A 26266-nucleotide genomic window follows, 5' to 3' on the forward strand; every position below is an offset into this window, starting at 1 on the left:
CACAGAGCCATTCCAGATCAGCATATTCTCAAGGTCTGGTGTCTGGTACAACAGACTCAATTCCCCCCCCCTCCGCGTCCAGATGGCTGACCTTGGGGGCGGAGACCTTGGGACGGAGTGTTTCTCATCGGGCGGGGCTCAGTCCAGGCCGGCTCACTTGGTGTTCGTTCTCGTGCCGGCCCACCTGGTGCTCGTTCTCGGGCCGCCCACCTGGTGCTCGTTCTCGGGCCGGCCCACCTGGTGCTCGTTCTCGGGCTGGGCGTGCGGCGGGTGGCGGGGGAAGTGGAAGCCGCCGGGGGTGGGGATCGGGGAAGCCGCCGACAGGAGGAAGAGGAGACAAACTTGAGAAAGAAAGGGCTAAGGGGCAGGGGTCTTTCACATGATCCCTCTTCAGTTCTTCGACTGCCAGGATGCTATGGTGCATACCACCACACTTGCCTTCCCAGGCAATTTTTAGAAAGGATTTCCTTCTTTCTATATATGTATATCCATATCTATGTGAGACAAATAGGGTGAATTACTGTAGTGTCCATAAGGCATTTGCCTTCATGCTCGTGAAGAACTGTTTTCGGGCTTTTACGATTCCCATGCTGCCTGAGATCAACAGAGCACATCCTAGTCCTGTCACAAATGCTGGACATGGCAAGACAGTATATTTTTCTTTACAACCCCCTAGGAGGAAGGTATCACTATCACCGCCATGCCACATAAGAAGGAATAGGTTCAAGAAAGTAAATGAACTTATTCAGGATCATGTATCTGTTGGGTGATGGAATCTGGATTGAAACCCAGGAAATTGCTCAACATGTCTGAGCTGACACACACCACATGACTTATAGATATCATATCCACATTTGAATACCTTTAAATTAGTTCCATATGTGTATAATATATGTATAATTTTTGGTGTGTGTGCTGTTTTGAGACAAAGTCTCCTGTAGCCTGTCTGGCATGAAATTTCTCTATGCAGATGAGGATAGCTTTGACTACTCAACCCTCCTGCCTCCACTTTCAGGTGCATAGCACCATGCCTGTTTAGGGCTCATCCTATAGCCCAGGCTAGCCCCAAACTCATGACAATTCTTCTGCTTCAACCTTCCACATTCTGGGAATTATCATACCCTGCTTTAAAAAAAGTGGAAGTTTGAGACTGGGTCTCTCCTCATAGCCCCGACTGTCCTGGAATTCACTATGTAGTTCCAGGCTGGCCTGGAACTCACAGAGATACACCTGCTTCTGTCTGGAGTGCTGGAACTAAAGGCGTGTTCAATCACACCGGCCAACTCATGCCGACTGTCCTCTGACCTCCACACACTCACCTTGGAAGGCACTCAAACAAATACAAAATAATACATTCTGAAAAACAAACTAACAAATAAACAGGGTGATGTGCTCTGGGGAGTATACACACCCCGGGAGCCAGTCACCTTGTTCAATAAATCATTCTGAAAACCAGGTAGGCAGGTCACTTGCCCTCCTGGACCTTATCGTTTAGTGAGAAGATTGCCCGCTCTGAGTCATGACCAAACTCCTGTTGTGTGACCCTGGACAAGGAACTTACTCTGTTCTTTTTCTGTAAAACAAGTGGGACCTGGTCCTGGGGGGATGGCTCAGAGGTTAGGAGCCCTGGCAGCTCTTCCACAGGTCCTGGGTTCAATTCCCAGCAACCACATGGTGACTCACAACCATCTGCAGTGGGATCTGATGACCTCTTCTGGCATAAAGGTATACATTCAAGCAGAGCACCTGTATACGTAAAATAAATAACATAAACTAGCTTAAAAAACAAAAGCAAGTGGAATCTGACTACGGAATCTGACTACGGAATCTGCCACCTACATCTCTGGCAGTGTCCGGAGTGCGATGACAAACTTCCCGGGTTTTGCGCTACCGTCAGCCTGCGGCATGCGAGGGCGCTCTTCCTGCCACGAGAATGTTGGCGTTCCGAAAACGCTTGTCCCTCGCCGCACGCCGTCGTCCTCGCCGCCGCCCGCGTCCGCGGAGCCGGAGGAGGCGGAGCTGGCTTGTCCCGGCTCCAGAGCGGAGCAGCAGCCGAGGAGGCGGTGCGGCGAGTCCGGGCGGCCGAGGCTCGGGCGCAGAGGCCCGAGAGGCTGGCAGGAGACGGCGGTAGCGCGGGGAGAGCGGCGCCACGGGCTGGGCGCTCCCGGCGTGAGGCGTGCGCTCCATGCGTGCGGGCCGAGTGCGGCCCCTGCGAGCCTCCGACATGAAGAAAGACGTGCGGATCCTGCTCGTAGGAGAACGTGAGTCCGCGCCCGGCCCGGCCTCGCAGCCCGGGTGCCTCCTCCGAGCCTGTCAGCCCCTCATCTCATCCCTTCCCAGGCTTCGGCCCTGTCCCCTCAGTGCTCCTCGCAGGCCTCGTCCCCTTTAGTCCCTAACGCCCGACCCTTTCGCTGCGAAGGTTCTGGCCGTCGCCTCCTCGAGTCCTTTCCTCTTGGGCCTCAGCGTTTCTCGGGCCACCTCCTGTCGGACCCTCTGGTCTCCTGTCAGTCACTCACTGCCAGGCAGATGCTGGAACAGGCCGACTGAGCACTTGGGACTGCGGGAACGGGCTCGCGGGGACACGAGGGGGAGGAGGAGTGCAGAACTAGGCGACTGTGGGCAAGGTCAGGTTTCTGGATTTCTTTTCTTTTTCTTTTTCTTTTTCTTTTTTTCTTTTTTTTAACTTGCTGCCTTCGCTGCTACTGTGCATGGGCATTAAGAGACAGGGCTGGGTTGCTTGTGTAGCTCAGTAGTAGAGTTCTAGCACCTGAATACATAAAGACCTGGGTTCAGTCTCCAGCACAAGGGAGAAAAAGACAAGACAGTTTAAGGTAGCGGTTTCTTTTTTAATAAGATTTTTTTCTTTTGTTTTTACCTTTTGTCATACTTGTGTCTTGCGTTGGGCCAATTCCTAGTAGTCGAGATATTTCTACAAAAATTTACTCGCAACTTCAAGTTAACCCGAGAGTACTTAGTGAGCGGTACTTAACTAGGGAGGCACCTTTAGTTGAGGCAATTGTTAACCTAAAAGTCTTAATTTCTGCTTCTTGTTAGCCATGCCATAGTTATGTGGTATTTTATGAACAAGAGAAGACATATAAGACAGAAGAATATATACACGCCTGCCTACCCAAGACTCCCTAGAAACTGTTAGGATTTGCTTTCTTCGGGTAAAAGAAAGCAAAACAACAAAAACAGCGCTTTTGCTGGCCGACATGAAGACTACAGTAGGGATTCCTGATCTCACTGCAAGTTACATGACTCAGTTATAGGCACTACAATTAAAGAGGACTAAAAGAGGACTTGAATTGGTTTAAAAGTTCATTAGTTAATGTTTTGCTATTGCTATTTACAGTACTTTATTCTAAGCCCCGTTACATTTGGAGAAGCCTCTTAGGTCACTGTGATACATTCCAAAGGAGGAAAATGCACATTTTTTTTTTTTTTTAAACTTGGGGTATGAACCCTAAGCCACAGTTACAGGTGGTTTGAGCCACCCTACTGGGTGCTGAGAACAGAACTTGGGTCCTCTACTCTTAACCACACCAGCCCCAAGTCTGCAGATTTTTACTATGGTTATAGTGTTCTTTGAGAAACCTAGTGTGGTGACTCATGTCTGTAATTCTGGGACTTGGAAGAATTAAGGCAGGAGCATTACTGTGAGTTCAGTGCCAACCCAGTCTACATAGAGTTAGAGTCTTCTAAGCCAGTCTGGACTAAGTGAGCTGGCCTCAAAAAGAGGTGTGTATGTGGGGTGGGGGGTGGGGGGAAGAAGCACAGTGCTGTAATGCTGGACTATTTAACCCATGTAGCTGTAGTTTTTTGTTTTTTTTTCTTTTGAGAAATCTAGTCAGAATTTGGAAGTAAGCTTAGCTTGCCTTTTGGCTTTCAGGTTTGTTTTTTAGGTTTTATTTATAATGATATATATATTTTTAAAGATTTATTTATTTATCATATATACAGTGCTCTGCCTGCATGTGTGTCTGTAGGCCAGAAGCGAGCACCAGATTTCATTACAGATGGTTGTGAGCCACCATGTGGTTGCTGGGAATTGAACTCAGGACCTTTGGAAGAGCAGGCAGTACTCTTAACCACTGAGCTATCTCTCCAGTCCCAGCAAAAACCATTATATGTATGTATTTTCCCTCCTCTCCTTTCCTCCCTTCTCCTCCCCTTTTTTCTTTTCTTTTTTTTTCTTTTTTTTGGAGTGGGAGGGAGAGGGAGGGGTTCCAGACAGGGTTTCTTTGTGGCTTTGGAGGCTGTCCTGGAACTTACTCTGTAGATCAGGCTGACCTGGAACTCAACAGAGATCCACCTGCCTCTGCCTCTGGTATGCTGGGATTAAAGGTGTGTGCTACCAATACCCGGCTACTCCCCTTTTTTCATTTGAGATAAAGTATTAAATTTGCTAGACTGCCTGTCTTGAACTTTTTATTTTCCAGTTGTATTGCCTGAGAACTGGAATTACTGGCTTGAGCCTCACTTCTTAAATCATTCTGTGCTTGGTATCAAACCTAAGGCAAGCATTCAACTGAGCTCCTCAGCCCTTGGATACATAGGTTTCCTAATTTTAATGTTATAAGTATAGTTATACCCAATTGAAATGTAGGATTTCAGTTATTTTAATGGCTGGTATTTGATAGGGAAATTATTTACCCTTTCTTGCTTCTTTTTTTCTTGTTTTTCAAGACAGGGTTTTTCTGTGTGTAGCCCTGGCTTTCCTGGAACTTGCTTTGTAGACCAGGCTGTCCTTAAACTCAGAGATCCACCTGCCTTTGCCTAGTGAGTTCTGGGATTAAAGGTGTGTGCTGCCACACACAGCCTAAGCCTTACTTTTAAAATTTATTTCTTACATTTGTTTATTTGTATGTGTCTAAACCTGTGTACAACTTGAGGGAGTTTGTTCTTCCCTTCTACCATGTGGGTTCTGGGGACTGAACTTAGAGAGTTAGGTTTTGAGGCAAGTGCCCTTTTCTGCTGAGCAGTCTCACAGGCCCTACTTTTTGAGAGTTAATGTAAATACTTGTCAGCCTTTAGTGTAGCATTTTAAATCCTAGATTTCGTTCATATACTTGTCATCCTACTCAGGAGGGAGGCAATACCACAGGTTCAAAGCCAGTCTGGCTTTTCTAGTGAGTTTCGGGCAAGTCAAGTCAGCACAGTCAAGTCAGTGAGATACTATCTAAAATGATACACAAAAAGTATTTTAAAATTTAATGATGAAATATTAGGTAAATGTGTGTCAGAGACTGTTTTAACACAGATTTGACACATAGTATCAGTTCTTCTAGTACTAGGAAAAGTAGTTATGATTTGAGCTTTTCATATATTTATTTAAGCATATCTAGTTTTCAGTTGTTTTAAGATGGTTGGGGTGGAAGAGGCAAGGAGAAAGTATCCATCCTTTCTAGTATTGCCGATTTCAAGTCTATTCTTTTGTGTCACTCTGTTACTTTGTATTCTGTCAGTGTCTGTCCCTGAACCAGGCAGTGGCAACTTCATTCACTGTTAATCTGAAATGAATGGTTTCAATATTGTGCTGTCTCAGTCATCCTGCTGTACTGCTGAGGTGAAAAGGATATTTTCTTGGCCCATTTATGATCCATCTAGGCATCATGCTGCTAACTACTTAGTGAAAAGATGAAGGAACTTAGGTTGTCTGTTAAATCTTAAGACATTTTGTTTGCAGAGAATGACAGTATTTTAAATGTTATCTATGCCATAGCTTAATTATTGTTTACCAAATACCATTCAGATCAGATCAAAAGTGAATTACTATTATGAAACATATTCCTAAAAGTTTTTAAAAGTGCACTCATAGTCAAATGGTAGCGGAGGCACAAGCCTGTAATCCCAGTATAACTAGAGAATCAAAAGTTCAAGACAGCAGCCTAGCAAATTTAATACTTTATCTCAAATGAAAAAAAAAGGGAAGAGAAGGGAGGAAAGGAGAGGAGGGAAAATATATACACATAATATGTTTTTTGTTGTTGCTTGGTTGGTTAAGGTTTTTTTTTTTTTTTTTTTTTCAGTCAGGGTTTCTTTGTGGAGTCCTGACTGTCCCAGCAGTCAGGAGGCAGAGACAAATGGATCTCTGTGAGTTTGAGGCCAGCCTGGTCTACAAAGTGAGTTCCAGGATAGCCAGGGTTACACAGAGAAACCCTTTCTCAAGAAATACATATACAAACACCTACACACACCTTCATGCGCACTCACACACTGCACTTGCATAACATGATAAGGCCTTGGTTTATGAATTGTAATGTAAGCATACGATATACAGGGTATCTGGTATGCAACCTCTATAAAAGGATGTTAGACCCCTGTCCCCAAAGTCAAGACCCACAGGTTGAAGACCACCCATCTAGGACACTCTGTGGCTAAGGATAATCTGTAGTCTAGAGAATGATCTACAGTTGCCATACATTGATTGTGAATGAGTGAGTTAGGTATATAGCAAGCCAAAGTAAAAGAATAAATAGTAAGTAACAGATAGGTGATAGATAGTAAAACATCCTCATATTGAATGCTCAGAACATTTAATAGAAATTGACTAGGCTGCTGGAGAGATGACTGAATTGCTAAGAGCAGTTGCTTTTCCAGTAGACCTTGGTTCTGTTCTCAGCACTGACATGGTGGCTTACAACTGTCTGCAATTCCAGTTCCAGAGGATCCATTGCCTACTTCTGACCATTGTGAGCACCAAGCACAGAAATATATGCAATCAAATAACCCTTCACATAAAATAATAAAAATAAATCTCTCAATTCTGATTGTGGAAGCTCTAGTCAGCTAGAGTTCAAGATAGAGGGAGTTTCCAGGCAGAGCAGTGTGTCCCCTGCAGTGAGGCTTCCAAATAAAATAACAAATAACTGCAGAATGTTCGTCACTCAAGGGCTTATAAATGTCCAGAAGAAACAGACTGGGGAAGGTCCTTTAAGGCAACCAGCTATAGTTCATTATTGAGATTTCTCTCCATGAATAAGCATCCCATGACTGGCTGAACTTCTGGCTTGTTTCCTATGGCAAGCACTTTTTTTTTTTCCTGGGTTTTTTTCGAGACAACGTTTCTCTGTGGCTTTGGAGGTTGTTCTGGAACTAGCTCTTATAAACCAGGCTGGTCTCGAACTCACAGAGATCTGCCTGCCTCTCGAGTGCTGGGATTAAAGGCATGTGCCACCACCTCCCGGTTTGGCAACCACTTTTATATCCTGGGATAAATAATAATAACCTCTGTTGGAAATGGTTAACCTTTTAGCTATTCTTGAGGACACAATAATTTTGCTCTTGGGCTGTTTTGCTCTTCCCCCTTCCATCTCCAAAAGAAAGCCTTGGTGGACACTGTGAAACAAACATGTTTGGGTCTGGAATGGGAGTGGGAGCAACCCTGCTTCCAGAACAAGGTTCTCAATGAGCTCAAACAAGACATGACACCTTACCAGTACATCATACATTACAGAATGTTTGCACAAGGTAGTCTGTTCATGAAGAATATATTGTTTACAGAAAGACTCTATGTCACTCACAACTATCAATCAAAATCTACCCTTAAAGGTTAAGGAGGCCAGGAGTTGGTGGTGCACACCTTTAATCCCAACACTCAGGAGGCAGAGGCAGGCAGGTTTCTGTGAGTTCAAGGCCAGCCTGGTCTACAGAGTGAGTGCAAGGATAGGCTCTAAAGTCACAGAGAAACCCTGTCTCAAAAAACCAAACCAAACCAAAACAAAGGTTAAGGAGATGGATCAGTTGGTAAAGTGCCTGTCACTGTCACTGAAGCATGAAAACCTGTACTTGGATACCCAGCACTTACATAAAAAAAAAAAAAAATGGGCATGGAGCTGGAGAGATGGCTCAGTGGTTTATTGAGACAGGGTTTCTCTGTATTGCTTTGGAGGTTGTCCTGGAACTCTTGCTCTGTAGACCAGGCTGGACTCGAACTCACAGAGATCTGCCTGCCTCTGCCTCCCAAGTGTTGGTATCAAAGTTGTGCCACCTGCACTTGCAACATCACATTTGGCTAAATCACCATAAATTTAATTGTTCCTTGGGAACATAGTTATCTCCTCACTCTTTTTCTTCCTGCCCTTTTGAGACAATGTATCACTTTGTAGCCCAGGTTTGTTTGGAAATCATTATGTAGGCCAGGCTGGTCTCACACCCATGGCCATCCTGCTTTAGCTTCCCATTTTGGGGAAGATCCTTGCTGGGATTATTTTTCCTAATGCTAAAAGTTATTAGTTAATAAGTATAACTTCATAGTCACCCTCCTCCCCATTTTATTATGATTACAGTTGTTTAGGAAGAACCAATACTTTTTTTGTTTGTGTTTTTTGAGGCAAAGTTTCTCTGTGCGGGCTGGCAACTCTGTAGATCAGGCTGACATGCTCACAGAGATCCACTTGCCTCTGCCTCCAGAGTGCTGGGGTTAAAGGTGTGCGCCCCTATACCAAATGAACCAAGACTTCTTAGTAAAGAAACATAAAATGAAAAGAACCTTTTCTTTTGCCATTTGAAGAAAAGGGTGTTTGTTAGCAAGAAAACTAGCCAACATGGCTGGAAGAGTAACTGAAATGGCAGAATGTTATTTCTCCTTCATAAATATTAGGAATTTTCTGTCATTTGGAACTACACATTCAAAAGACCTGATAAAAAGACAGAAATTTCAAACCCAGATAAACCTAGATAATTTATTTTATATTATATTTTTCCAAGGATGGCTTGTTTAGAAGCATGGAATTTCAGACAGGTGATGTGTTGTAATGAGTTGGATCAGTGGCCTCTGTCTTTAACAATAACTATGACTTTGCATTTTATAAATCACTTAACTATTTCTCAGTCAAACTAGAATAGAGAACATTAGATAGTTGGCTAACAAAAGATAATGTGTATCCTTCATATTAATATGTTATATATTTATATAAAATAAACTTACATTTCAGTTTATATGTTGCTTGTAACATTTTATTTGTAATACATTGTCATAGACTTTATTATAAACATATTTTATATAATATTTATGCTATAATCTTTATAGTAAGTATAAATTTTTAACTTGTTAGTATTTAAAAAGAATTGAGTATTTCTTTTTGTCATGGAAATGTTTCTGGAGCAGTTGAAAGGAAAAAGTTCTATTTATTTTTGAGACAGGGTCTCACTATGTAGCTCTGGTTTACCTGGAACTCCTTATGTAGACCAGGCTGGCCTTGGACTCAGAGATCCTACTGCCTCTGCTTCCTAAGTACTGGGATTAAAAGTGTGCCATCATGTTTGTCTCTAGATGGAATTTTTATGATGTAGCGAGTTAAATTGCCTCAGATTGTTTTTTAGATGAGGTAGGATATGAGCAAATAAATAAAGTCACACTTTGAGAAGTGGTAACTGATACAAATTACTTTAACGGAGTTATCCACACTCCTTGGGCCCAGTGTTTTGTGTGTCCGTGTCTTCAAGCATCAGTAAAGTTGTTTAGTTGTCTTCTTTACTCCGGCTAGTGTTAGAGGCCTTCCCTACTGAATATGTCTGGTCACAAATCTGTGGTTTAGTAGGAGCCTGCTACTGTTCAGGCAGTCAGAACTGCCCTTTGGACTGATGAGCTGAACAGTGAAGAAATCTGAATTTCCTCATAATACTGTTCTCTCTTCTGAAACTCATAGGAGACCAGTCGATCTGTGGCAAAAGAAGGCAGCCACACTAGAAAGAATAAGGTTCTAATGAGTTTGTCATTTGGTTTCCTTGGTGCTAGGGATGCTGTAGTGAACAACAAATAGTCTCTGCTCTTGAGAATTTCTACTGATTTTCTAGAAATGCATAGTAGCCGGTGAGAGATATCCCATTTTTATTAAAGTTTAGGAAGACCCTCAGGAGCCCACTGTTGATATGTTGGAGGGCTGTCTGGATCTTATGCAGATGCAGCATTCTTAAGAATGTACATTTCATTTCTTTTTAAAAAAGATTTATTTATTATTATCAGTGTTCTGTCTGCATGTATGCCTACATGCCAGAAGAGAGCACTAGATCCCATTATAGATAGATGTGAGCCACTATGTGGTTACCTGGAATTGAACTTAGGACCTCTGAAAGAGTGCTCTTAACCATCTCTCCAGCCTGTTTTGGTTTTTTTTGGTTTTTTTTTTGGTTTTTTTGTTTTTGTTTTTGGTTTTTCAGTGCTGGGATTAAAGGCGTGCACCACCAATGCCTGGCTGCAATTGACATTTATTGGTAGATAATGAAGGCAGATAGTTGGAAACTAAGAAATGTCTAAATGAAAGAATCAGAATTAGACAAAAGGCAAGCAGAGAGAGACAAAAACAAAACAAAACAAAACCTCAGGCTCAGTCCAGCATGGCAGGTGCCATTGGTTCTAGCACTTAGGAGGTGGGAGAACTGCTTGGAGGACTGCCCAGGAGTTCCAGACTAAGTTGGGCAATGTAGAAGGTCTCCTCTAATAACAGTGAGAAAAATTTAACAGAATTTCAATGCAAAATAAGAAGCTGAATCAGGGATTGCTGTTTATCCTGCTGTGTAGAAACAAGTGTTGACTCTATTGATCATTACCTTAAAGCCTGTTAGGATGTCATTTTTATAAAAGGAGTGCACTTGCCTAGCACTTGAGAGGCCCAGTGTTTGATCTCAACACACACAAACTGCATACACACAAGAAGATATATACTTGTTGAAGACATAAAAGAAGGTATCTCAGCTGGGTGTTGGTGGCACACGCCTTTAATCCCAGCACTTGGGAGGCAGAGGCAGGTGGATCTCTTGTGAGTTCGAGACCAGCCTGGTCTACAAGAGCTAGTTCCAGGACAGCCTCCAAAGCCACAGAGAAACCCTGTCTCGAAAAACCAAAAAAAAAAAAAAAAAAAAAAGTATCTCATTTGTCAATATTTAAGATCTCAGTTGATGTCTGTAATCTAGAACGTGCCAATTTTTACCACAAAAGTAACTTTAAATTGTACTTATTTGGCAGTTTTTAGTAGCATAACTTTTATTTTAGAAAATATGGAAGGCCAGGCATGGTGACACATACCTTTAATCCCAAGAATCAGAAGTCAGAATCAGGGTGATTTCTGAGCCCAAAGCCAACCTACATAGTGAGTTCCAGGACAGTGAGACCCCACCTCAAAAATAAATAAATAAATTCAAATTTATTTTCAGTTATATACACATTGTGAGTTCAAGGCAAGCCTAGTCTATATGAAACTCTGGCTCAAAACAAGCAATGCTTCCAGTTTAAAAGAGACTAAAGAGACATGACAGCCATTTTTTTTTTTTTTTTTTAATTTTCTGTAAAGGATAGTAGTGAATAAAGTCAATAGATTGAATAGTGGTACTTTGTCTACATAGGAAAATGAACTTACCTTTAGGAAATACTAAGATACAATTATTGGGGTTAGAGAGATGGTTCAGGGGTTAAGAGCACTGGCTGCTCTTCTGGAGGTCCTGAGTTCAATTCCTAGCAACCACATGATGGCTGATCTATAATGGGATCTACTGCCCTCTTCTGGCCTGCAGGCATGCATGCCGACAGAACACATAGCCCCCCCTCCCCCCCCAAAAGATGCAGTTATTCTCAAATAGTCCTGTGTCTGTGTCTATTTCTAGCCATTTCTTAGTTGGTAAGCTTATATGATGTAGTTGATACAGATACTGCTAGAGAAAGAGTGAGACAGATAAAGGATAATGCACACACAAATTCTGTAATAATGTTGTATGTCATGGGGATATTTGGATTAAGGATAGACATAGCTTTAGCTTGGTGTTTTATGCCTGTAGTTTAAGCACTTGAAAGGCTGAGGTAGGCAGAATGCTGTGAGTTTGAAACCAGCCTAGTTTAGACTTTGAGTTCCTAGACTATATAGTGAGGCCCTGTCTCAAAGAGGGGTAGGGGGAAGCAAGCCTGTGAGATGGCTCAGTGAGTAAAAGTGCCTGCCACCAGCCCTGAAGGCCTAAATTCCATCCTTGGGACCCACATGGTGGAAGTAGAGAACCAACTCTCACAAGTTACCCTCTGATCTTCATTATGGGGCTTTGGCTCAGGTGTGTCCATATACAGATCCACAAAGACACACAAGTAAATACATTTTGAAAAAAATTAGACATAAACCTTTGTAGGAAATATATTTTTTGTCTGAACTTTTCTCAAATTAAGTTTGAAAAAGTAAACAAAACAAAATCCAGGTGGCACATACCTATAATCCTAGCCCTTGGAAGGCAGAGGAGTTCCAACCTGGCCTAGGTACAGAGCGTCTTCCAGGACAGCCAGCACTGTTACATAGAGAAACCCTGTCTCAAAAAAGCAGAAAACCTGGTTTGGTGGCATATAGATTAGAAAGGCAGAGACAAGAGACCAATCTGGTCTACATAGCAGGTTCCAGGGCATCCAGAGCTACATAGAGAATCTTTGTTTCAAAACACATATGTAAAACCACACACATACACCCAAAACAAACAAACAAAAAGAAAGAAAAAAGTAAAAATTGAGTGGGTGTTACTCTAATTAGTCACCAATGAACCAGTGACTGTTTTAACTAAATTTATTACTGACTTGTGAATGCTGCATGCTGACACTAGATAACCATTCCTTTCTGTATTCTTAGCAGTCTTTAAAAGTATGGCATAAGAGAACACTGGCTTGACCATCAGGAGACAAGCGCTTCTCTTAGGTCCACAGCTCATCTTTTAGTGAGATCTTAAGGAAATCACTGTCTTTGAGTCACCTTTCCTGTCTGAAAACTGGAGAGCTGTATAAACTAGTATTGTTACTTAGGTTCTAGAAGTTTTGTGATGTTGGCTTTAATCAAAACCAATAATTTGTTGTGGGCCACATGAAAAAGGCTTGAGCCTTTTTGACACAAGACAATCAAAAAGTCTATAGAGGGGCTAGAGAGATGCCTCAGTAGTTAGGAGTGCTTGCTGTTCTTCCAGAGGACCCAGAATTGTTTTTCAAGCACCCACATGGCAGTTCACAACTGCCTGTTTTAGGAGATCCTATACTATCTTCTGTACTCTGTGGGTAGCCACATGTGTACATATACCTGCATACATATATACACGTACACATAAAATAATAGAAGTATTCTTAAGATAGTCTATAGAAACTAGAGCTAGAAGCCACCTGTTAAACCATATAATTTGTCCCTCAACTTGCACAAACTCTCCATGCTGTTTGGACTGTGCACTCTCCTGTGTGTTGTAGCCATTCATTGTTTTCCAGGATCTGACTTGTGCTTTCAGTTCACTCTTTCTTTTAATCACTTAGGGAGGGACTGAGGTTGTTCTTAACTCTCAAAAATTACCATCTTTCATATTTGGACTTGTTTTTGAAATTGAACTTTGCCCCTGTGGCAGAGACTAACAGGCAGGTGTCTGTTTTCCTTGGGGAGCTTGGACAGACTTGGTTGGTAAGAACTTAGTTTTGACTGTAGTATTTATATACTGCAATAGAGAAGTCAGATTTCAGGATAAAGATTGAGATTTTAACTTTCCTTTATTAAAAGATCACTGGGACAGAAAATTTGGGCTTTTAACCTTGTAACCAACCCTTAAAATACAGAACAAAAGGAAGGAATGTACACATGTAGGAATATAGGCACTCTGATACCCTTCTGTTGGTGAGGATGTAAATTGATGTATTCTTTTGTGAACATAATTAACAATGTCAGTTAAATACAACAGAGCAGAGCCCAGAGCTAACTTAAATTTCACTTCAAGGAATTTATGCTGTAGAATATGAATTACAACATTATTCATAAAGATGAAAATTTAGAAATGATCTAAATGTTCATTTGGGAACATTAAGCAGTTTATGTTATGGGATCCGTTCTTACACAACTCTCAGAAGGTAATGCAGGAACGTTTTTGTTACTGTGTTCTGTTCCCTTCTTTCCTCAAACCTGACATTCTGTTATATCCTCAGCCTCCCCAAGTAGCTGGAATTACAGGCAAGCACTGATACACTTGAGCTGCAGGAGGCTTTTGTAGTGCTGCGAAATGGGCTTATGATTGCCTTTCCTCCAAACAGCTAATAAACTCCCTATGTGGTTACTGGAGTTGAGTTTCTGTAGAACCAACATAGTTTATTAAAGTAATGATTTTTCTTTTCTTAACAGCTAGAGTTGGGAAGACATCACTGATTATGTCTTTGGTCAGTGAAGAATTTCCAGAAGAGGTAAACATTTAATTTCTTATGTAATGTTTTTTCTTGTTTGTTTGTTTTAATAGCCAAAAAAAAAAAAAAAAAAGTGATATGTCAATGCCCCCTTCAACAGTCAGGATTTTTGTGTGTGTGTGTGGTTTGAGTACTCTGTCTGCATGTGTGCCTGCCAGAAGAGGGCACCAGATTTCATTATGGATGATAGGACCTCTCAAGAGCAGCCAGTAGCCCCCAACAGTCAGGACTTTTAAAAAGCTATATTTGTGAGCTGGGCTATAGTGGCACCCCCCTTTAATTCCAGCACTCTGGAGGGGCAGAGGCAGGCGGATCTCTGTGAGTTCGAGACCAGCCTGGTCTACAAGAGCTAGTTCCAGGTCAGCCTCCAAAGCCACAGAGAAACCCTGTCTCGAAAAACCAAAGGAAAAAAAAAGCTATATTTTTTTATAGAGGATATCACTTTAAGAAAGATCCTAAGTTCTCATTTTGTGCCTTTGACTTTGTCATAAAATTGTTTTCTTTTACATTGTGTATGTTTGCACACATACATGTATGTCTCAGCACAGCATGGCTATCAGAGGACAACTGGTGGGAGTCAGTTTTCTCCTCCTTCCACAGGAGTTTAAGGATTGACTTCAGATTGTCAGTCTTGTTGGCAAGTCACTGAGCTGTCTTACCAGCCAATGGCCTTGTCAGTTGTCATCTCTTTGTCTTGGGTGTTTTATTTTATTTTATTATTATTATTTTTTCGAGACAGAGTTTCTCTGTGTAGCTTTGGAGCCTATCCTGGCACTCACTCTGTAGACCATGCTGGCCTCGAACTCACAGAGATCTGCCTCCCTCTGCCTCCGGAGTGCTGGGATTAAAGGTGTGTGCCACTACTATCCGACAGTTCTTTTATTTTTAAAATAGTGGCAATAAGGATCGCCTGGGTAACCTGTTCTTAGAAGTAAAATGTTTTCCAGAACCTCAAATGTGAAAGAGATAGTAAAAATACAATTAATGTTGGAGTTTGCAGTTACCCTTTCTTTACTCTTATTTAGAAAGAAATAACCTTATAGTTTTATTGCTGAGCTAGGAATTTGATGTGTCATGTGGCAGTGTCTGTGTTTTTCTTGATTCTTGTGGCTGGGATTAAATCCAGGGTCTTGTGCATACCAAGCAAGAGCTTTACTACTGAGCTATATCTCCCATTGGTAGTGTTTTTAGCATTCATAATTCTGTGACTGCTTATTTTCTTTGTTCCCCTTAGCATTAAGGAAGAATCAAATAGTAATTCCTTAATTTGAAAAAAAAATGGAGTATATTGTGGAATCACTAACATTAGTTAAGAATTATTTAGGTTGTAATATATAAAGTTCTCTGCGAAAGGACACCAGGCATGCATGTGATTCACAGATACACATGCAAGTGAAATCTATACATGTAAAAAATAAATTAATTAAAAACAAAGGAGTAAGCCACCACACTTTGCAATTTTGCTAAAAATATGCATCTTTCTGAAATGTGGAGTTATAAACACAAGACTTATGGAGCCAATCAGTTATCTAGCCTAGGTAAAATTAATATTTATTGGTTACCTTGAAGGTTGTCACTTGTTTTGTGTTTTTGTGGGTTTTGCAAGGCTGAGGATTAAACCCCAGACTGCACGTGCAAGACATCATTGAGTACACTCGTCAAGACTGCTTTGGATTAACCTAGCTGCTTATTTGTAAAGTGTTTTAAATTCTCAACAAAATAGAATGAAAACCATACAGTTTTTAAAGAAATCTAATATTTGAATACCAAATTAAGAATTGTTTTAAGTTCGTGAAAAACTTGAGATATCGTTATTATGGCCTCTGACTACAAAGATAGAGTTTTTTTCCCCTTTAACCTAGGGCTGGACATTGCTAGACAAGCACTCTATTGTATGTACTCTGCTGGGAACTTATTTTTTTTCTTTGCTTTTTATTTTATTGTTAAAATTTTTATTTGTTATTTCTATGTGCATTTGTACCACAGTACACATTTGGAGGCAAGAGGACAACTTGTGGGAGTAGGTTCTCTCTTTTTACTATGACAATTTCAGGGATCAAAAGTCTGATCACTCAGGTGGTCAGACTTAGTAGCAAGCTCCTTACCTACTGATCCATCTTACTAGTTCTTAAAAATGTTTTTATGGGGCTGGGGAGATGGCTCAGCAGTTGAGAGTACTGGCTGCCCTGGATTCAATTCCCAGCACCCACAGGGCAGCTCACAACTGTCTGTAACTGCAGTTCTAAGGGGACTGACACCCTCACACAGACATACATGCAGACAAAACACCAATGTAAATAGAAGTAAATAAATTATTTTAAAATGTTTTTATTGTAGTTTTATATAATAAAGCACCTCAATGAAAGCATTTTAAAATGCAGTGAATAAGAGTAGCTTTTGAAGAAGGGCCTGATATAGATTAATCTACATGGTCTATTAGAAGATTGATGGATAATTTCTCCACATTTATTCTTTTTAATATTTGTTTTCAAATAAAGGTTCCTCCTCGGGCAGAAGAAATCACCATTCCAGCTGATGTCACCCCTGAGAGAGTTCCAACACACATTGTCGATTACTCAGGTAATCAGTGGTCTCTTGTGGTGAGGCTCTGCAGTTAATTTAATAGCCCTGAAAATAGAACCTCACTGAGCTTGTAAAAATGTTCAGAAGTTCAGCATTTAAGATCACATAATCCTCCCGCCCCTTTCCCCCCCAGGCAGGGTTTTTTGTGTAGCCCTGACTATCCTGGGATTCACTCTATAGCCTAGGCTGGCTTGAACTCACAGAGATCCACCTACTTTTGTCTCCTGAGTGCTTTGATTAGAGGCGTGTACCACCATTACATGGCTAGGTCATATACTACTCCCCAGCATCCACATCAGATGGCTCACAACCTCCTGTAACTCCAGCCTCAGGGTTATCCAGTACCTCTGGCCAACACAACGTGTATACCATATACACATATTCAAAACAGAGTCAGAAGATTCTGAGTCTTAAAATTTGTTGAAGAGCTGAGGATGTAACTCATTTACATAGTGTTTTCCTAGCCCTGAATTTGATCTCCTGGATCACACACAGACATGTAAATATTCTAATGATTTGTTAAACTCTGTATGTGTTCTTAAATTTCTCAGCCTTTGAGCCGGGCAGTGATGACGCATGCCTTTGATCCCAGCACTCAGGAGGCAGAGGCAGACGGATGTCTGTGAGTTCGAGGCCAGTCTGGTCTACAGAACAAGTTACAGAACAGCCAGGGCTACACAGTGAAATCCTGTTCGAAAAAACAAAGAGTAGAAAAGAAAATAAAAGCATTACCAAAGATAAAATTATCTGACTACATTTTTTTTTTAATAAAGATTTATTTATTGCCAGGTGGTGGTGGCGCACGCCTTTAATCCCAGCACTCGGGAGGCAGAGGCAGGCAGATCTCTGTGAGTTTGAGACCAGCCTGGTCTACAAGAGCTAGTTCCAGGATAGGCTCCAAAGCCACAGAGAAACCCTGTCTCAAAACCAAAAAAAAAAAAAAAAAAAAAAAAAAAAAGATTTATTTATTATGTATACAGTGTTCTGCCTGCATGTGTTCCTGCAGGCCAGAAGAGGGAATCACTCTTATTTTGGTACTTTGTCTAGTTCTACAGTATGTCATTTTGAAGATTAATTGTGGGTTTTTTGTTTGTTTTTTGTTTTTGAGACAGGGTTTCTCTGTGGCTTTGGAGGCTTTCCTGGAAGTAGCTCTTGTAGACCAGGCTGGTCTTGAACTCACAGAGATCTACCTGCCTCTGCTTCCCGAGTGCTGGGACTAAATGTGTGCACCACCACCACCCGGCAATTAATTGGTTTTTATCAGAATGTGTCTGTGCCTGCAGGTATGTAAAATGTTCAAGCCTAGTGCCCATGGAGGCCAGAAGAGGGTGTAGGATACCCTGAATCTAGAGTTATAGATAAGACTATACTTTCAGGGATCATTTCTATAGTTCGTTACTAGAGTTATTGACAGTTATGAGCTGCTGTGTAGATGCTGGGAACCAAACTATGGTCCTCTGAAAGAGTAACAAGTGCTCCTAACTACACAACCATCTATGTTGATTTTGTTAGGTGGATGTTACATGAGGTTTTTTGTTTTGTTTTGTTTTTTTTGCTTGACTGTTAGTTATGAAATTTTTAAAATACAAAACATTGACTTTTATCATTTGTAGAAGCAGAACAGAGTGATGAACAACTTCATCAAGAAATATCACAGGTATTCATAACAAAGTCCTTCTGTGTGTGTGTATGTGTATGTGTGTGTGTACATGAACAATGATAATTCTATGAGTCTATTTTTGTAGTTCTCTTACCAAGATTATGCTTTTTCTGAGGAGCAGTTGGGTATGGAGACAGTTTCTTGTAGCCCAGACTGGCCTTGAATGCCCAGTGTAGTTGAGACTTGTCTTGACCCCCTCTGCCTCTACTTCTTGAGTGCTGTATAGTTGTGTGCTATCATACTCCAGTTTACTAGGAGTTTCTCAACTCTTTGTTGTCATTAGTGTTTGAGTATGTATTTTTTGCTCCTGTTCTTTAGGGATATTTTCCTCTTATAAGCAAGTTTTTCTTCAAAAAATTTCCCCCTTTGGCTCAAAAATCTTAGGTAGTTGATAATTAAATCCTGTTGTGTATATTTTACTTCAAAGTGCCACTAATTTGTTAATTTTTCTTCTAGGCTAATGTCATCTGCATAGTTTATGCTGTTAACAACAAACATTCTATTGATAAGGTATATTTAAATTTTCTTTATATTTAAATTAAATGTGACACTATTTATTTACTTACTTATTTTGAGGCAGTTTCTTTTATTTTTCCAGACAGGGTTTCTTTATGTAGCCTTTCTTTTATAGGAACTAGTTCCATAGACCAGACTAGCCTTGAACTCACAGAGCTCTACCTACCTCTCTGCCTCCAGAGTCCTGGGAGTAAAGGTATGCGCCACCACTTCCCATTGAAACAGGTTCTTTTTTGTTGTTGTTGTTTGTTTGTTTGTTTTGGAGCCTGTCCTAGAACTCTTTCCATAGACCAGGCTGGCCTTGAAATCACAGAGATCTGTCGAAGCAGATTCTTAATATGTAGCTGAGGTCTGGAATTGTTATATAGCTCAGGGTGGCATTGAACTTGCAGTCCTCCTGCCTCAAGTTTTTGTCTCCCCCCCCCCCCAGACAGGGTCTCATTGTGTAAACTTGGCTGTCCTGGAACTCTCTCTATGGATCAGGCTGGCCTCAAGCTCATAGAGCTCCATCTGCCTTTGCCTTTCAAGTGGTGGGATTACAGGCATGTACCACCACTGCCCCAGCTTTGTTTTGTTTTTAAGGTAGAGTCTGGCTCTGTAACCTAGGCTGACCTGGAACTCATGATCTCCTGCCTTACCCTAGGATTCCAAATACATGCCTAGTTTTAATGGGTCATATCTGATCATCCAGTCAGTTTTATGGAGAGATGGCTCAGAGGCTGCTCTTCTTCTGTAATTCCATTTCAGTTCTAGGGGTTTGCTCTCTTCTGCCCTCTTGCCCCAAGCAAGCACATGCAGACTGAACACTCATAATCATAAAATAACAATTATTAAAAAGTATGCTTTTTCTTTTTTGTCCTGCAACCTTTTATTTATTTTTTTAAAGACAGAATCTCTCTTTGTAGCCCTGACTGGCCTGGAACTCCATATATAGACTAGGCTGGCTCAGAAATCTCCCTGTCTGTCCCTCCTGAGTGACAGGATTAAAAGTGTGCAGTTTTTCTTTTCTTTCTTTTTGTTTTTTTTGGGTTTTTTTTTGGTTGGTTGGTTGGTTGGGTTTTCAAGACAAGGTTTCTCTGTGTAATAGCTCTGGCTGTTCTGAACTTGCTTTGTAGACCAGGCTGTCGTCAGACTCACTGAGATCCACCTGCCTCTGCCTCCCAAGTGCTGGGATTATAGGTGTGCGACACCACCACCCAGCTAGTGTGTAGCTTTTCAAAGAAGATCTGTATCACGGTTCAACTCCTAATTATTTTCATTTTAGGTAACAAGTCGATGGATTCCTCTCATAAATGAAAGAACAGACAAAGACAGCAGGTATTTTTTTCCTTCAAACTTTTTTTTTAAAATTTCACACTTAGAGAAAAGATGTAAGAAGCAGTAACAAACGTATCTGTAAAGCCTTTACTTAGATCTACTGGTTGTTAATGTGTTCTATGCTGGTTTTTCTTTCAAATATTTATTGTGTGTGTGTGTGTGTGTGTGTGTGTGTGTGTGTGTGTGTGTGTGTGTACATAGGTGTCAGAGTGACATATGCAAGATTTAGGGCTGAAGTGGATAAGAGCACTTGTTTCAAAGGACCTGGGTTTGGTTTGGATTTCAAGTGCCTACATAGAGGCTCACCACCTCCTCAGGCACCAGGCACAAGTGTGGTACACAGGCATACATGCAAGCAAAACACTCACACATAAACTAATAAAAAATAAATCTAAGTGGGTGGTGGTGGCACATGCCTTTAACCCCAGCACTCAGGAGGCAGAATCAGGTGGAGCTCTTGAGTTTGAGGCCAGCCTAGTCTACAAATTGACTTCCAGGACAACCACTGTATTTTTCAAAAGGTTTTTATGGGTCAGTGAAATGGTTCTGTTACTAAAGGTGACAACCCCGTTGACATATGATCCCTAGAATACACACATACACACGCACACGCACACACACGCAGAGAAAGAGACAGAGACAGAGATTAAGTAAATAAATTAAATTAATAAAAAAAATAAAAATAAAAGCTTCCAAAGCTACACAGAGAAACCCTGTCTTGAAAAAAACAAAACAAAAATAAATAAATAAATAAATAAATAAAAGCGTTTTCCAGAATTTGAGATAGCTTAGTTGGTAAAAGTTCTTGCTGACTAACTTGACAACCTGAGTTTGATCCCCAGGATCCACATGGTAGAAAAAGAGAAATGAATCTACAAAGTTGTCCTCTGGTCTCTACTTGGACATGGCATACTTGTACACATACACATAAACATACAAATGTAGTAAAGAAATGTTTTAAAGAGCCTTTTTATTTATTTCTTTTACTGTTTTCATTTTGGTTGTTTTTCTTCAGTGAGTGAAAGCTCATAATTTTATTGTCTTCATGACAAAATCATCTTAGCTGGGCTGTAGTGGCAGATCTCTGTTGAGTTTGAGGCCAGTGTGGTCTACAGAGAAAGTTCTACAACATCCCGGGTTACAGAGTGAGACCTTGTCTTGAGAAACAAAAACCTTAAAATCATTTTAGACCGCATCACTTGGCTCTTTCTCTTCTTACTACCTCCCAGTTTATAGAGCTCACATCTATGAATAGCCAGCATCCTCTTAGATCTGCAGTCAAGCTTAGCACACTCAAGCCTTAGCAGTCTTTGTAACTTGAGCCTTTTTGTGGAAAATAAGCATAGTCTGCCTACCATAGCTGTTCCACCTCCTGTCATAATTCTACTTTACCTAGACATACAAAGATTCCTTCCCTTTCTTATACTGTGTCACTTTGTGGGGCTGGTGCTTGCCACATTTCTTGCAGAAAGTTTGGTGTCTCTTAGGAACATTCACCATGTTTGTAAGAGTTATCAGCCAAGGGTGGGTGGGTAGGTTCCTTCCTTCCTTCCTTCCTTCCTTCCTTCCTTCCTTCCTTCCTTCCTTCCTTCCTTCCTTCCTCCCTCCCTCCCTCCTTCCCTCTGTCCCTCTCTCTCTCTCTCTCTCTCTCTCTCTCTCTCTCTCTCTCTCTCTCTTTCTTTCTTTCTTCTTTCTTTCTGTTTTTTGAGACTGGGTTTCTCCATGTAGCCCTAGCTGTTCTGGAATTCACTCTGTAGACCAGGCAGGTCTTGAACTCACAGAGATCCCCCTCCCTGCCTCTGCCTCCCCATTGCTAGAATTAAAGGCATGCACTACCACCTCCTGGCTCCAAGGCTGTTTCTTTTGTTTGTTTGTTTGTTTGTTTTTGTTTTTGTTTTTCGAGACAGGGTTTTTCTGTGGCTTTGGAGGCTGTCCTGGAACTAGCTCTTGTAGACCAGGCTGGTCTCGAACTCAAGAGATCCAAGGCTGTTTCTTAATGAGAAAATTCACACATAAATAAGAGAGAATAGCTGGGTGTGATGGCACATTTGTTTATTTCCAGCACTTGGGAGCCAGAGGCAGGCAGATCTCTGAGTTCAAGGCCAGCTTTGTTTACAGAGTGAAGTCCAAGATAGCCAAGGCTACATAGAGAAACCCTGCCTTGAAAAACCAAAAAGAGAGAGGGAGAGAGGGAGAATGAGAAAGTAAATAATGTCACTCAGCTTCAACAGTTAATTCAGGACCAGTCTTGTTTATCTATCCCATTGGGGCCATTTTGAAGCAAACAGACTTCATACCAAGTTGTAAATACTTCACTATGTATCTCTGAAAAGTTGCTGATCACATTCCCAGAACCCACATGATGGCTCAGCAGTTAAGAGCACTGGCTGCTCTTGTAGAAGATTTGGGCTTGGTTTTGATCACCCACATGGTGGCTTATAACTGTCTATAACTCTAGTTGTAGGGGAATCCAATGCCTTCTTCTGAGTTCTGTGGGTGCCAGGCATGCACGTGGAGTACATACTTTTATGCAGGCAAAGCACTTATGGATGTAAAAACCTAAAACAAAACAAAAACTTTAGTGTTGAGTTCAATAGTATCAGATACATTAAAAATAGTAATAATAAAAAACATTGATTAGATCAGATCTTGCCCCTGCTTTAACTCTTCATTGATTTCTCTTTTATCCTAATGATTCAACCTACATTCCTTATAAGTCTTAATGTACTTAATGTATCTGCCTGTTCATCCTCAGTGTAACCCACTTTTTTTTTTTTTTTTAAAGATAAAAAGCACGAGGCTTTATTGTTGTTTAACGAGCTAACCCATGTTAGCTCGGGTCTTTCATCCACCTGCCATGGTGGATGGCTAGAAAAGATCGTAACCCACTTCTTATGCTTTCCTTGTTCACCACTCTCTGTTCTGGCATGCTTTCCTGTTCTCTGACCGCCCCCCCCCCCCCAGGATGTTCATGCCTCTCTTTTCCCCAGCAAACTCTCCTGCCCTCCATGTGGCAGATTCCATCTTGTCCCTCAATCCTTGGCTCAAATGTCATCTCCCTCCCGCTATTCTGTCCTGTGCCTCCCTTTTCAGTTCCTTCATTATACTTGAGCTAGAAATTATTTACTGCTCATTTTCTGGTTTGCACTATTTGAATGAGAGGGACCTTTTCCTTCCTTCCTTCCTTCCTTCCTTCCTTCCTTCCTTCCTTCCTTCCTCCCTCCCTCCCTCCCTTCCTTCCTTCCTTCCTCCCTTCCTTTCTCCCTTCCTTCCCTCCTCCCTCTTCCCTCCCTCCCTCCCTCCCTCCCTCCTTCCCTTCTCTCTCTCTCTCTCTCTCTCTCTCTCTTTCTTTCTTTCTTTCTTTCTTTCTTTCTTTCTTTCTTTCTTCCTATTTTATGTTTATTGGTATTTTGCCTGCATGTGTGTCTGTGTGAGGGTGTCAGATCCCCTGAAACTATAGTTTCAGATATTTAGTTCTGGGTATCGAACCTGGGTACTCTGGAAGAGCAGGCAGTGCTCTTAACTGCTGAACCATCTCTCTAGCTCCCAGGAACATTTTTCTTAATGCCTTTAATATTTAGAAGAGTGTGTGACTTGAAAGAGGCACTCTATAGATGGGTATTGACTGACTGAATAAACCTACTCTCTAGGGGCCTTGGCCTGAGAATAGTAGAGAAGTTTTGTTGGGAAGTTAGATTAAAGCTTTTTAGTTAGAGTGGGCAATGGTGTAAGTGGAAATATAAATCTAACATCTTTTGATTTCTTTACTGAATTAATGTCCTACTTATTTCAGGCTGCCTTTGATATTGGTTGGGAACAAATCTGATCTGGTGGAATATAGTAGTATGGAGACCATCCTTCCTATTATGAACCAATATACAGAAATAGAAACCTGTGTGGAGGTATGCCTGTGGGAAGGGGGGATTATGTGGGATGGTATAAATTTTCTGTTCTTTGTGAAGTCATATAAACCAAATAAAACAGAGAATTTAGGTCGGGTGGTGGTGTTGCAGAATTTGAAAGTTTTCCCCTTAAGCTAGATGGAGACATTGGTACTGTCTACAAAGAAAAATTTATTATTTAGTTTCTTCAAGGTATCTTTTTTTGTTTGTTTTCTTTTTATTTTTTTCTTTCTTTCTTTTTTTTTTTTTATTTCTCTATGTATCTTTTAAGCCTGTCCTGTAATTCACTTTGTAGATCAGGTTAGCCTCGAACTCACAGATCCACCTGCCTCTTCCTCCTGAGTGCTGGATTAAAGGCATGTGCCACCACTTCCTGGCTCTTCAAGGAATCTTACTCTTACCTTATTGCCTTCCCCCTCCCCCGACTAAGCTGAGTATATGTAGTAAGAGAAAATGAGGAAAACTCCTGAGAGTGGGAAGGGTTCCAAGGGAGGAATATTATATTGACACTTGAAAAAATTGTTTTTAGCTATCATAATTGATTTCAGAGTACAAAATTTAAAACTTTTGTTTTTTATTTTTATTTATTTTTTAGTGTTCAGCAAAAAACCTGAAGAATATATCAGAGCTGTTTTATTATGCACAGAAAGCTGTTCTTCATCCTACGGGGCCTCTGTACTGCCCAGAGGAGAAAGAGGTAAACCCCAGGCTATGTTCTGTGGGCCTGAATGATACAGTATGGTTGTGGGTTTTAGTAGTGTTTAGCATTTTATAAAGATGAAACTACTGAAGTTGAATTGTGTTGATTATTAAATTGTTAACTTGGGTGTTCTGGTTGTGTCTTCATTAAAGTTTCCAGTTTCAGTATTCTTTCAGGTAGTGCCATTGGCACACAGAACTGGTGACACTAACAAGGCAGCCAAGACTCGATTGTTTACTTTGCAACTATAAAATCTATGAATTTTCCTCTTAATTTTCTATTTATTTATGTTGTGGGGTCCATGTATGCCATGGCGTGCCTATAGAGGTAGGAGGACAGCTTGTGGGAGTCAGTTCTTTCTTTCTACTCTTTGGGTCGCATGTCAGGCTTGGTAACAAATATTCTTTACCCACTAATCCATCTCATCAGCCCTGAAAAATCTACGAATCTAAGCAAAAACTTGGGTAGTAATTTTGTTTGTTTTGTTTTGTTTCAGTTGATCTCAGGGCTTTGTGCATAGAAAGTGAGTGTGCTACCCCTGAGCTACCTTCTTGGACCTCTTATAGATTTTCGTCCTGTGTACATGTGATGCAACTTGGATATACTTTTTTAAAAATAATTTATTTATTTTTATTTTATGTGCATTGGTGTTTTTCCTGCATGTATGTCTGTGCGAAGGTATCAGAGTCCCCTAGAACTGGAGTTACAGACAGTTGTGAGCTGCCATATCGTTATTGGGTATTGAACCAGGGTCCTCTAGAAGAGCAGCCAGTGCTCTTAACTGCTGAGCCATCTCTCCAGCCCGGAAATACTTTCATAACTAAGAAATACAGTAATTCCACTGAGAAATACCCAGAATTTAATAAAATTTTGCAATAGATTTAAAACTGAGTTTTTAAAAGATATATAACACAAAGCTCACTTCTTTCATATATACTATTAAGTGATTTTTAGTATATTCAGAAAGTTACATGCCTCTTATATCCTTCCCCAGAAAAACCCTGTGGTCATTAGCAATCACTCCCCAGCCATCTCTGTCCCACCCTTGGCAACTGCTGATCTACTCTGTCTCTCTTGGATGGTCCCCAACGGTGGAGTCACCAATGAGTAGCTTTTATTTCTCTCTTCTTTCACCAGCACTGTGTGAGGTTCACTCGTGCTGTAGTGTGAATCAGTATTACTTTCTAGTTAAATAAAATGTCATATGGAGGGAACAACTCTTCATCTTTTTATCTTTTGATGTCTACTGAAATAGTTTCTTCCGTTCAACTATTGTGAATAGGCTGCTGTTCATGTTAACTTGTTCTTTTGTTGTTGTTGTTAAACTTGTTCTTCACATACAAGTTTTTTTTTTTTTTTGAAACACCTGTTTTTAGTTTTTTTTTTCAATCTATATGTACTGTTGGCATTGATGAGTA

At 40.9% G+C, this 26266-nt stretch overlaps 1 protein-coding gene and 1 pseudogene across 6 annotated transcripts in view; both read left to right on the forward strand.

The window, feature by feature from the left end:
- Positions 1–2040: 2040 nt before the first annotated feature.
- Rhot1 (ras homolog family member T1) overlaps positions 2041–26266 on the forward strand; it is a 65416-nt gene continuing 41190 nt past the window's right edge. For 3 of the 6 annotated variants that reach the window (XM_027426519.2, XM_027426518.2, XM_027426521.2), the window contains exons 1-8: positions 2045–2261; positions 14112–14170; positions 16669–16750; positions 18367–18410; positions 18870–18923; positions 20194–20246; positions 24040–24148; positions 24744–24845. In XM_027426519.2, the coding sequence (XP_027282320.1) occupies positions 2186–2261; positions 14112–14170; positions 16669–16750; positions 18367–18410; positions 18870–18923; positions 20194–20246; positions 24040–24148; positions 24744–24845 (579 nt within the window). In that variant the 5' untranslated portion in view covers positions 2045–2185. Of the gene's footprint in view, positions 2262–14111; positions 14171–16668; positions 16751–18366; positions 18411–18869; positions 18924–20193; positions 20247–24039; positions 24149–24743; positions 24846–26266 lie in introns of all 6 variants that reach the window. The other 3 variants (XM_035447662.1, XM_035447663.1, XM_027426517.2) reach the window with 3 other exon arrangements.
- LOC113836858 lies at positions 18114–18214 on the forward strand (annotated as a pseudogene).

The sequence above is a fragment of the Cricetulus griseus genome, chromosome 7 (genome assembly GCF_003668045.3).
Source record: "Cricetulus griseus strain 17A/GY chromosome 7, alternate assembly CriGri-PICRH-1.0, whole genome shotgun sequence".
In the NCBI taxonomy this organism is placed as follows: domain Eukaryota; kingdom Metazoa; phylum Chordata; class Mammalia; order Rodentia; family Cricetidae; genus Cricetulus; species Cricetulus griseus.